At 37.0% G+C, this 13,920-nt stretch overlaps 1 protein-coding gene across 1 annotated transcript in view; it reads right to left on the bottom strand.

Moving 5' to 3' along the window:
- SKAP2 (src kinase associated phosphoprotein 2) overlaps positions 1 to 8,178 on the bottom strand; it is a 138,581-nt gene extending 130,403 nt beyond the window's left edge. The window contains exon 1 of the mRNA XM_072412498.1: positions 8,018 to 8,178. Within this exon, the coding sequence (XP_072268599.1) occupies positions 8,018 to 8,057 (40 nt within the window). The 5' untranslated portion in view covers positions 8,058 to 8,178. The remainder of the gene's footprint in view (positions 1 to 8,017) is intronic.
- Positions 8,179 to 13,920: the final 5,742 nt, after the last annotated feature.

The following is a 13,920-nucleotide window of genomic DNA, read 5'->3' as shown; positions in this document are numbered from 1 at the left end:
ATATAACTAAATACTCCTGTCTAGGTTGCCCACATATATGGGGGAAAACTTTGCTGATTTCAATGTGTTTCATGTAATAAATTTGCTTCTTCAGGAAAAGGAGGAGACAGAAAAATCTGGTTCCTCTGGCCCATATAGCCCCATCTATACAGATGAGATCAGGCAGAGGCAGCAGTGTAGCAACTAAAATTTAAAGCTGTTTTATGTTTAGGTTTATGGAATAGGCAATCAGTAAGCTTGGTTTGGAATTATCATTATGCAGTAATACTGCTTTTAGGCTTCTTTTAGAGGAATCAATGAAGATAAGCTATTCAGATAGAACATCCTCTTGTGACAAACTGTTAAGGAGTCCATTTTTTATCATGACAGTAGCACAGTGAGCCATCACTAGTGAAGAATGTTTTCAAGTTATGATTTTGTTTTCTGTAGTGAGTTACAATTACACCCTTTGTAAGCAAGTGCTTTTGTTTAAGCCTCGAAGCAAGAAGTTTGCTTTGTCTTTGGAGAGATTTAGATCACGAACGAGATCATTTAGCTTTGCTTGTGTAAAGGTCTCTGGTTCTGAATCTTCATCGGCCAAGTAGTCAGGATCAGATGATTCGGGGTTGTAACTGGCTGCAACTCCAGCGCATTCCTCATCACCTTCTACAGAAGCAAGTCCATCATGTGGCGGTACCAGAACTGGCAATGAATCATCATGGAAAACAGGCCTAATTGCAGAATCGAGGCTGGGATATACAATTTTGTGCTTAGTTTTACCTGAGAATCCACTTTTGTTGATGCAGCAAAAATAGCAGTCGATTAGATGGTCTCCTGGTTCTCTCTACACCATCAGGATTGCAAATGGTATTGCTGCTTTTCGCCGATTTAGCCATACATGCAGTCCTTTGGAACAACTGGTACAGATGACATGTGCCCAAGATTTATCCTGGTCACCAAGTGGACAGCCGAAATATAATTTGTATATCTTTTTAAGTTCTGTGGTAATTTGGCGACGTTGTGCTTTTGTCATGAATTAACCACATACGTAACAGAAACTGTCTAGATCATTAAGGCAATTTCTAGGCATGATGACAAATGAAATCAATCACAGTTAGTGCGGTCTCTAACCTTAAAAAAGACACTGTCGTTAAATGTGATAATATATAAAAACTGAACACAGATTTGTTAAAATACCACAAAGCTCACATAAAATTATATCTGATGAAAATGACCTGTGTTATTATTATTAAATAGGATTTATATAGTGCAGCGCTGTACATTAAATAGGGATTATTTGGCCTAGTTCACTGTGAAACCAGGTTTAAGAACAATGAAAAAAGCTTACGAAGTGAAACAAACTGCTTCCTTATTTGTTGGAGGCATGAATGCTGTCATTCACACAAACACAGAAGTCCCTTTCATGCTATGATAATGCGTTCAGTTTATATCATTGAGTCTGTAGAGATATGTGTGTTAGTATGTTGAATTTGTGGATAGTTTCTTTTGGACACTGTCAGACATTGTTAGTTTTATATGACACATTTGGTGCAGAAAATTTATGGAAATATTGAACTGGTGTTGATTACCAAAAACTGACTGTACACTAAAGCAACTTCCTTTAACTAAACCCTATTGACCCCCCCTTTCTCTAGAATTTAGGGACATATTTATAAAATAGGGAAAAATTATGAATATTGAAATGTTTGATATGTTTTTAAACATTTATACCAGGGTATGTGGCAGAGAGGAGGGGAAAATACCCATAAATGGCAAAAAATAATAATAATAAATAAAAGAATACCCCCAACTGCTCATAAATGCCAGGATATGTCCCATTCATTCCTATGGGGCATTTTTGAGCATTTACAAGCATTTTAGTTTAAGTGTTTTAAATATATTCACAGGTGTTTTAGACCAAATGCATTGGGCTAAAACACCTGCAATGCGCTGGAGAAAACGTCCAGGAAAACGAATACCTTGAATTTAATTTTAAGGTTAATAAAAAAAGTTACATACTTTAGCCATACCATGTTTTGCTCAAACATGCTAATTTTTATATACAGTGCATTTTTTGTAGGTTTCTTTTCATTTAAAATGTATTACTTAGTTATTTAGTCCTAAAAATTGGTAGTGATTTTGTACAAGTTGTTTTTCTGTACATGGGCTCAAGTTTAACCTGGTTGGCAAGCAGATGACAAATTTTATAGGCTGTAGTTGGTAAATCCGGTGCTGTTTTTGTGTTCTGCTGGAAACTGTGAAATGATTGATCACAACAGGAAAAGGGTAGAAGAGGGGTGTAATGAAAACCCATTGCACAGTCAGAGGACAAATGACTCTTATAAGACTACAGTCATGATAGTTTACCTTAAAATAACACTGCTCAGAAGAAGTGCATTAGATAACATTGCTAAAAAAATAAAAACATACCAACTATATATTAAAACTTAATGTCTTCCTGACACAGGTAAATAGCATGTGCAAAGGGTGTGCAATAACTTATAGTAACCAATCAGACTTCATTTTTCATCAGCTCTAGGTCAGCCCAATGTCATCAATTTCCCAACATGCATATAAAATGTTTAGGTAACTTATGACCTGAAAGTGTTGGGTATGTAATTATATCTCAGTTTTTGCTAACCAGCAAAAGGTAAATGACTTAACCAACTATCAGATGCAACTGCTGTCTATAGCCTATCATGCTTTACAGCAGCAAGTACAGCTCTTAGAAGTACCAGTGGTGCTGCAAGTAATTACCTCTACACCTTGACAGTTGGAGTTATGTAGGAGAGGGTTAATTTGTGGGTAAATTACCGGTAATAAGTGAACATAGAATACCTAGAAATGATATGTAAAATGTGAATGTTTTTCTTATTGTTAAAAAAGCTGACCAAGTCTTATAACACATATATCGATTAGGTAGAATGGTTCAAGAACACTTTACTTTACTTTACATACTTTAGATGGTTTGTATGTACAGTAAGATATAAAGACACAAAAATAGCATGGATAAACTTGCCAGTTCATGAAATCATTTAACAGATGAAGAATTTCAGTTATGAAGAAAAACTTGTTACACCTGAGAAGCACTGAATGTAAGATTACTTTATCTATACTAGGTTGTGGTGGTTGTGCCTTGAGGTTACAAGAAAACATTTTACAGTTGTAGCAAGTTTTTTTTCTATAAAAAAATGAATACATGATATATGATATCTGAGCTACATATTTTAGAAAATGTTCACTTAAAGTAAACCTATGGTTTGCCTATGCAGGTAAAGCAATTGCAACAGCAGATTATTGTTAGGCTGAGTATCTGAGAAGAAGGCCCATGTCGTTTCTAGTTTTTAGACCATGCTGTCAAAGTGTCAGTATCAGATCTAGTAATTAGGAACTAATTAGCATGGTTTCACCATGTAACATTACGATCACATATTTCCATAAACAAACTTGCTTGTTCATGGTAGAAATATTTTAGCAACTTTAAAAAGCAAAGCAAGGAACACATTTTTGTTGATTTGTAAGCCTATAATAAATGGGGTTCTCACAGCGGAAAGAGCAGCTGGAATTTTACCAGGTTTGCCTTTTCTTTGACAGAAATAAACATTTAGTCTCGTACAAAAAAAAAACTCTAGCACACTTGCACATTTTTGTGTCAATACTATGTTTAATATCCTTTGCAATTAACTTAAAACCGTAGCAGTCATAGATTTTAATGGTGTTCCAATTCAGGATATGCGGAATCCCTCAAAATAACAATCAACAATAGTGTATTTGAATCAGTAAAGCATGCCAGCTATCCACATTGTGTGTTACCTGTGCTAGGCCATTTGGTTTGTGTCAGCTGTGCAGCTTGTGTGAAGATGTAAATGGAACCAGAGTTGATAGCTGCAAAACTTATTGCTATGGCCTTTCTTTCTGCCTTTCTTGTTTTATTTTTTTGTAAATGAGGGTCCAGGCTGAAAAAAATAGGCTTTTCTTTAATACATGGCCATTGTCTATATATTTTAAAACTTTGTGTCTTAGTTTTGTATACAATGAATGACTATTAGCACCATGGCTTAGTTTTAGTTCTTGTCTGTGTTCACACTAAGGATATTTACCTCTCTATTTTTCTTGATGACCAGGAGAAATCAAACATTTTAGAATTTTAATTCATGTGTTGAATTCATGTTATGGTATGCTAAGATTTCATCTCTAATATAGGAAGTAAAGTGAAATCCCCACAATAGGGCACTGATAACAAAGCTGGAAGTATAACTAAAAGATGAACCTTTTTTAGATGTGTATAGAATGGTAAGGGGTTAGAACTACTGTCCAATTTTTATTGCTGTCTGTGTCCCTATTACAGAGAAACAATCAAATTGTCCAAATCATTATTGGCAGCAGGAATACAAGTGAAAGTAAATTTAAAAATTTCAGTTGCCACCCAAACATGAAGAGGAGATATCTTTCTTTGCACACTTGATTTCCAAACACTGGAAATAAATCTTCTTTCTCTATAAATTTACAGGACAGAGATCAAAAGGGAAATCTCCCCAGTTAGACACTGATGGCAAAGAAAAAACTTACAGCGGTATTAAGGTTCTCTAAATCTTTACAAACTGAAAAAAATGTTTTCGCTTTAGATGTACTTATAAAGAAAAAAGTTTGGTGACCAATATAAACAGTCATTTCACAAGTCTCACTACAGTGTCCGGTGGTAGCCTCATTAACCCGTTAACCAAGCTACATCTGAAAAATTACCCTTGTTGTTTCTATGATTTTGCATCGACTTAGAGTTCAGACCTCACCTCTCCCAATTTACCCTTGTCTTTGTATCTTATAAATGGAACTCTATCCAGCATTTTTGTAATGAAACACATTTCCTTTACTTGTTTAATGTACAGTGTTCAATGAGCAGAAGCTTTGAGGGTTAGAGCACTATTGGTTTCCTGTTTAACATGTCACACATTTTAATGACATCTAATATTTACTGTAAACTGAAGGTTTTTTCAAAAATAAAGTGACCACTAATTTTTAAGATAATTTTACAAGTACATTGGACGTAATAAATGCTTCTGGGCTTTAGGAAGAGGGTCAGATCTGGTAGTTTTAATGTTGTATTTCCCTTAAATGTATCAATGGAGGTATCTTGTGTTTAATAATAAGCCCATGGATAAGCATTTGTATGTATGGTGGTTGTTAAAATGAAGCAATATAAAACCATGAGGGGGGAAAAAGGTGTATTAGACAGATTAGAAAGAATCAACCAGCTAGCTGACATCAGACTGCTTTTTATAAAAATATCCCCAACCTATTTCCTATTGTTCATGAATTCTGCACTGTATATATACAATTTTACATGGCAGGCATTGTGCTGCTGACATTGTTTTACCCATAATAATCCTGGATAAAAAATGCTAGTAGATATACAAGAAATTAAAGGCCTTGCATGTTCTCCAGAAGAATAGGGAATATTCATTCCCAGCTGTGTTATCGGAGTAATAGACCCTTGGTATTTACTGTCAACATGATATCAGTGTTGTCTGATGAGTAGTTTAAAAACTAAGCAAGAAAACACATTATACATCTCCGATATTACTTTACTCATATAGACTGTCAACAGTGTTTAAAGCCTAAATATATGCAAAGTAATTTGTTTGCATTTTGGATATAGCATATAGTCATTTTTTTGTTTAGTGTTACTGTAGGCTCACCACTGGTGACCAATGTAGTTTTAATCCTTATGTTTCATCTTATTCCCATCAGGTCTGTAAATGTATCTTTTACTTAAAATTTGATTCATGTTTTGTGTTGTGTGCTGCAATGCAGATGCTTTGAAAGTGTACTCAAATAGTGTTTTGGAGTGAATGGCACTGCAAAGCATGACACCTAACACATGCTGACATTTGTTGCAATATTGTGAAGTAAAAAACACATTTTTTTGCCATGCATTACTACAACATGTGGGTGTGAACCCATGCAAATAGAGCACATCCTTTCCTCATGGTATCTTAATAAAGATTTGGGAACATGATACTTTCTTATTAGAAAACACATGGACAATACAAAATATCAGAAATCATAATTCAATGCATACAATTGCATAAATCCATAATATCAGTCTATATCAAATATTTATACATGTAACATTCTATTTAAAATAATAAGGTTATATTTCAAAGCAGAGTCATTCAGATTGTTGGCCACATTTGGATCTTTCAGTGAAAGTGAAATTAGGACATCTGCAGGTCAAATGCACCTGTCAATAAAATTCCTAATTTTCTGAAATGCCACTCAAACTAATTTTATCCAAGAAAAAAATATTGACACTGTCAATATTCCGTTTTAAATCTTTGTGGGTTGCCCTAAATAAAGCAAACGTGCTTTGTCCATGCAGGATAATGCAACCTATTTGCTTTAATCCTCCCCTGCAGCACATACTCACTTTCTTTTGATCTCCCACCACTCTCTTTGAAGAAAGTATTTGGAACTCTTTATATATTGAAGAGGAGGTCCCAGAAAAACCCTGACCCAGAAAAGGTACAGATATTTGCATTTATAGCTTTTCGCATATTTGGTCAAACAAATGCCAATAGATGAGTTATCCCTTAATAAGTCAAAACATATGGTGCTTGCCAACCCCAGAAATATAAATATTTATAAATAAGAACAAAGCAGAAGGGTCTTTATAGACAAGATTCCTATATTTGTAGTACAGAGTTTTTCCAAAGTAGAATGTCAATATTTTAGAACCTTACAATCGTGATCCATATAGAGGCCATCAGAATTGGCACTAAACAGTCAACAACTAATCACAGGTGTCAAAAATAGGTCCACAGATCCAGACTGTAGCCTGGAAAGCTATGGCTAGCAAATGTTTCAAAGAATACCCAATGCTTTTCGCCCGCAAGGAGCTTTCTCAGGAGGTACAGTAACGTTTGGCAATGCAAAGTGATATAATGTCAGTTGGTATATCAACTGAATAAATATTGTGTGACAAGGGATAGTCTGAATACCAAATTTTACTAATAGTGATAATTGCCTGACAAAAGTTGGGTGAATTACGAAAATGGATTCCCCTAAACCTAGGTGGGGAATCTGCTGCACCAGCTCAGATCTCAGGTTTGTGTAGAAACCACACAGAGTTTCTACTACTTCTATTAAGAGACCTGTACCCCACATGGAGTCACAGATGCCCTCCACCATCCACAGTACTACATGTGCAAACCTGGAGCCCACCACCCAAATCCCCCAATGTTTCCACAGGTCCCCAGCATCTGCCGCCTTATGTATTAGCAGACATCCCCCAGACGCTCTAATGCTTCTATAAACCCCATTTAACTGTGCCTCATATGCAGTTACCCCAAACCAGAACCCATTATTTATATATAGACCCCTTTAAATTGTCTCTCTATTTAGCCACAGACCATACACTAGATTTTTTCATTCACCCATAGATCACCATCACAAGCCAACCAAACCCTGCAGTCAAAAAACCTCCTCCCCCAATCAGAGGCATCCATCAGTCATAGTACCAATAAGGTTAAATACAAGCTGGCAGTTCTAGCTGGGCACCTGGTGAAGACAATGAACAAGAAATGTACCTAAGCAGCTACAGCACTTGCCCAATTATCCTCAATTGTCATATTAAAATACTTGTATATTGTGCAAACGTTCGGGCATTGCCATCCTTTCCTGGTAAACTTATATACAGTAAAAAAATGAATTCCATTCATGTAAAATGACATAAATACTATGCACAGGTATGTCATACCTAAAACATATTAAGTGTTAAATTTACTACATTGAGCCAAACATGTCATAACAAAAACTCAGGATGACATAGAATGAAAAATGAATGACACAAAAAAGCATGTTATACACTGACACAAATTGACAGAAACAGTGCATTTTTTTTAGTGTCGAGAAAGTCATTGACTAATAGTACTGTACATTGTACAAGGAAGTAAAAAAGGGTTGACAAAAAAAAAAAAAGCAACGCTATAGCTTATTTGTCTGTACAGAACAGACCTTGGAAGCCCCACCCTTCAGTTACCTGCTAAAATGTTCTTTATGTCTTCAGGTAGTTGATTCATCGTGAGTAGCTAGTTACTTCTATACAAAGAGATATCTAAACGTTGTTTAAGCAGCAATGGAGCTTGTAGTTTTTACTGTGTGTATGAAAACAGGGAAGTAACACAGAGAGAGAGAGAGAGAGGAAGAAAAAAAGGCTTTAGTGTGTTTGCATTATTTAAGGAAGTAACTGGACAAATCCGCCAGTTAGTCCTCTCCTCCCCCAGACCAAAAGCACACAATTGTGTAATGCAAAAATGACAGTGTATATTCCACAGTTCAAAAATCAGTCAAACATTAGAACTGTAAGGATTTCTATCATTTGCACAATGCTTAATAAACTAATCAAACAGGCTCTTTCTAAAAGTAGACATATACACAAGGCATTGTGACTAATTTGTACTTCACTTTTTCAGCATTGAGAGTACCTGTTATCAAACACACAGCTTTTATTTGTTGGAAATCCCTGAGGATTAAGATACTTTCTCTGTTTTTTTATCACTCTGAATTGTCACTATACATCTGCACACAGCCACAATTAAAGATTCTGTACTTGACACTCAAGCTGCGGATCTCAAACCAGTTCTACAAGCTATATTTAATAACATTATAGGGAGGCCTTCTTCCAAAGCGATTAAATTCCACCGTGCTTAGCGCACCTTGCTTTGCGACCTTCTACTAATAACTTGAGGCCTAGAGATGTCATCTGCTGTTTAGCAGATTATGAGCTGAAAGAGGAGATCATGACAAATGCTAGGAACATGCACAATCTGGAATTTGATGGGGCTTCCATTTACCTGTTTCAGGACCTCTCTTGGCACACCCTACAGCAGAGGCGCCTGTTGCAACCCCCTCTCACTTTCCCCTTCTGTTTAACGGCTCGCAGGTATAGCAAGTCCGCAACCATCTGCTTCCCGGAGGACCTCTCTGGCTTTTGTGAGAACTTGCTGCAGACTCCTGGGTTGGGAAGCAGAGGCCCCTCCACTTCTGAACCCCCCTTGCTGGTAAACGGTTGCGCCGAAGAAGATCGAAGCCTAGATCCAGTTACTCTACCTCTCCACCGGACCAGATGGGCCAGGACCGGAATTAAAGATGTTCATACTCAGCCTGATATATCTTAGACAATCTATTTCTTGGAACTGTTGGATAGCTACTTAATTGCTGTGGGGACTGGGGTCTTGTGCAGGAGGATTACTTACCTTCTACCTCCTACAACGTTACCCTGGAATGGTTGCTTATATTTTGATGCTGAACCAATTTTTCTTGCTAATTGGAAATGTCTTGTTGAAACTTGCCCATGTTTTCTGGTTAACTGTTATGTTTATGGCCCGTGTTGCCGGCACGGACGAAATTGCACATATTGTGTGTTTCTTTTTGATAGTGCCCTTTGGGGGCTCCCGGGTTTCTTACCCCCTGGAGGAAACCTCATCACACATCCATTTGTTTAGTTCCCTTTGCTACAGGGGACTGATGGGTAACAAGGCTTCCTTGGTCGTCAAAAGGCGACCTAACCCTAGTTACATGTGGCTTTTTCTTGTTGCTATTTTTTTTTCCTTCCTCCCAACTGTTTTGGAGTTTTCACTACTCAGGAGATCCCACCCTTTTCACCTTGGCTGAGCTAATTTCAGCTTTGCGTCTGTTTAATGGTCTCAGTTTTACTGATGTACGTGGTCTACTAGCTTTTAAGGTACACAGCTACACACCTATTTCCCAATTTTAACTATGAAGACTAGAATATTGTCCCTTAATGTCAAGGACTTAAATTCTAATACCAAAAGAAAATTAGCCCTTGGTGAGTTTAGGCGTCTTGCAGCAGACATAATTTTTCTGCATGAAACCTATTTTGACCAATCTGGTACCTTTAACTTTGCCTCCAGTGCATACCCGGTATCCTACATGGCGAACTCTTCCAACAAAAAAACGTCAGGGGTAGCAATTTTATTTAATATCCATTTTCAATTTACTCTTGTCAAATCATTATTTGACCCAGAGGGCAGATACCTTATATTGCATGGCACTCATCAAGGCATCTCAATTACCTTCTGTAATCTGTATGCTCCAAACATGACCCAAACTACTTTCATATCTACAGTCTTGACTAGTTTGGAAGAATTTGAGCACATCTATCTCATAGTGGGGGGTGATTTTAATCTGTTTTTTTCACCCACATATGATCGCCTTCCCACACCAGTCTCCCCCCTACCCTACTCGGTCATTAAACATTCCCGCACATTCCACTAAATCAGTAGACGATCTTGCCTATATGACTCGTGGAGGGTACAACACCCCTCTGCTTAACAGTTCTCATTTTACTCCACCATTGTTACGCAATAGTGTTTCCTCTGAGATTCACCCAACCTGGTCAGATCATGCCCCAGTCACTCTAGACATTCTTTTGTCCCAATCTACGACCAGACTCTGTCATGGGAGGCTCAATGACTTCCTTCTTAAACAGGATGAAACTAAATTGAACATTTCGCAAGCCCTACATAATTACTTTGAAGAAATGAAGGGACAGTGACGCACACGTCAACTCTGTGGGAAGCCCACAAATCAGTTTTTCGTGGTCACTGTATTGCATTGAGTACCCGCCTTAAGCGGGACACCACCTTCAGCACTCCCTTATGTTACGATCCTTGAAGGTCGCTGAACGAGGGCTTCTCAACTCACCTTCCACCAGCACCCTTCGCAAGGCGGTGTCCCTCCACTCTAAGCTGCGAGCTTTAGACTTGCAAAAAGTGAGCTGGATGATGACAAGCACCCGTCAGCTAAATTATTCTAAGGGAAACAAAGCGGACACATTGCTGGCGCATAAACTGCGGAACTCACATCAAATGGCATCCCCTGCCACTATAAAAGATGAGGCAGGTACCCCATTATATCACTCAGCACACATAGCCTCTCAGTTTAGGACCTATCATAGTCGACTCTTCCCTATTTAACGGAGCTCTTTAAACATTTTATGACTGGTAAGCCAATTCCCCCATCCATGCTGAAATCCCATATTACAGTGGTTCCCAAACCGGGCAAAGATCCAATGGATTGTTCTAATTACAGGCTGATTGCACTACTAAATTCTGATATTAAAATTTTTACAAAGATTTTAGCCAATCGCCTGAACTTTGACCCTTCTTAATTCACAGGGACCAGACTGGTTTTATCCCCTTCCACCATGCTAGTGATATTACCAGGAGGGTGATTGACATCATTTATATTAAAAAAAAACTCAAAGCGTCTTCTCTAATCCTTAGCCTGGCTTTTGACAGGCTCATTGGGCCATTTATGTTTTCCACCCTCCATCGTATTGGCCTAGCTGGACCTTTCAACCAAGCTATTCGTTCTCTGTACTCGTTCCCCTTGTCCTCAGTTAAACTTCCCTAAGCCTCTTCCTCATCTATCCCCATTAAAAATGGTACCCGGCAGGGTTGCCCCCTACCCCCTTTAATAATTGCCCTTTTTATTGAGTCCTTGGCAGCCTATGTCTGGCTATATCCTAATATACAGGGGTTACAGGTAAGGGGACACCTATTTAAGATCTCGCTATATGCAGATGACATCCTTCTGTGACAAATCCTCTTGTCACACTTCCCGATTCATGGAGGGAACTTTGAACATTTGGAGAAGTTTCTGGCTATAAGATTAACTCCCACTCCCCTTTTTATTTATACATGACAAATTTGAATATCTGGAAAGGTCTGCTTTTGTAATAGTAATGTAAATTATTGAGATATTTTTCTTAATGTCTTGATATATTTTTTTATATTGTCTTTGTTTTCTAATGTTTTCAATCAAAAAAAATTAAAAAATTACAATTTTTAAAAGATTCTGTATTTAACATTAATGAAGTCAAGTTGTATACTAATAATAATAATATTGAGAAAAATATTAATAGTGGGTCTTGTGAGGAATGGGTATCACCCAGATAAGACCCTGCTTTAATTCCCTTCAAATAAACCTTAGAGGTATACAGTGTGTGAGGTGAGATTAAAAGTGCTCACAGCTTTCCGCAAAATACTAGAAGCAGAAACACATATACAGAAACAGGTAGGGCTGGAGTTTAGCTTTAAGTCTAATACAAAGCTTGCTCATTATTACATACATTCCTATTGGTTCATTACTATACTAGTATGATGGGATGCCTTAAAGGATTAAGAATGTATTAAAGGAAGTTAGCAAACTTCAGTGCTTACAGAAACGGCCAAAACTTTTCCCGACCAATCACACTGAGTGCCTGAAAATCCCTGCAGCTATACACAGTCAGTTTTTGGGATCTGCAGTTATAAACTGTCAGTCATTTTAGGAATAGGAATATTTTTTACAGAGCCTTTAATATTATTTTGATTAAACTCTTTTTAAACCAATAGCATATTAGCCAGCAAATGACAGACAGCTACAAATGACACAAGAGGAGGAGAATAGAAAGGAAGGAAAGAGCAATTGAATACCCTGCTAACAAATGGGGGTTTCACATTACCTACCAGGGCACACTGCTTAACAGATATTGGTTGGCCAAAAAAACATTTATGACCAAAAATAACAACCTTTTTTTAACAACTCGGTCCGTTAGTTTTCTGAAAATATTGTTTTTAAGTTACTTGGCCATTTAAAGTGCGGAGAAATGTAAAAACACCTGTTTGCTGGTATCTTGGTTCCGTAATATCTATAGTGAGAATAAAAAAATCTCCTAAAATTCAGTGCTAGATTGACCTGTTAAAAAGTTCTTTTGTCGTGCTGACTTTAGCAAATTCTTCAGTGATCTTACAGTTTCCATGTCACTTTATTTGGCAGCAGGAAGTAACCAATATGGCTGAAGCTTATACCTAAAAGGAGCTTAATAGTTTTAAAAAATGCATTTGTGTCTTTAAAGAGCTCAAGGATGTGCTGTAAAGTCATATTTTCCACTGAATAGGCACGAGTCTGTATCCTGTTTTTGATACAATGCCCAATAACTTTTTTTGTTGAATATACAATATATATTTTTGAATTGTAAAAGTAAAAAATTACCAAACTCCAATTAAAATCTGGTTATGTTTCTTTTACAAGAGTAGAATTATGTCTTTAAAATTTACTGGTATTTTGACTCTGTATATTATGAGCAATTATAAATTACTAATATTCTATGCCTAAAGGAGGGCCTTCAAAAAGATAGATAGAGAAATATAATGGTAATGCACAGCGGCACCCAACAGCACCATTTCCTGTCCTTTTTCTTTTTACAGGATGCCCTATTTCCATGGAAAAATACTCAACATTTTTTGTCCACAGGATTTTGTGTTTTTGCAGCTGTGCTAATTTTTGCAAAGTGGAACAAAACTGCAATGACTAAACCAGACAAGGTTCACTGGTTATAAACAAACCAGCTTTGACAATGGTAGCATTTTAATAGAGTGGTAAAAGTCTGAACACTAACTAGTAGTTAAAGGGGTCTAATAAAAGGCACTGAATATGACAGTCACTAAAATATTTTCCAGTGGAGAATATTCCAGGTCCATGTGATTCAATGGGAGTAACTGATTCTCTACTAGTTTCAATGAATGTCAAATTTACTGGTTTGTAAATAGACTCCAAATTGTATGGTAGAGAGGCGACACAGGAAATTGAACCCTGTTAATTCTACTGCTAGATTGCACTATGTATATTATCACTGATTTTGCCTTTCATTGCCTTATTCATTGTTGAGGGCATGTTCATATTACCAAAAAAGTAATATGGTGACAATTCTGGCATTGTGAGGTATGTGAAGCCATATGCATGGAGTATTTGACAGCATATTTCTCTTTTTTACCAGGGAAAAAGGTTAAAGGACAGGATATGGTTGTGGTTAATAGTGTTGATGTTCAAATTCAGGTTGTCCCTTTATTCAACCCGAATATGGCTGTTCGAATT

Source organism: Pyxicephalus adspersus, chromosome 5, assembly GCF_032062135.1.
Source record: "Pyxicephalus adspersus chromosome 5, UCB_Pads_2.0, whole genome shotgun sequence".
NCBI lineage: Eukaryota > Metazoa > Chordata > Amphibia > Anura > Pyxicephalidae > Pyxicephalus > Pyxicephalus adspersus.
Note: the sequence above shows the minus strand (reverse complement) of the source record. Positions and strands in the feature narration are given on the sequence as shown.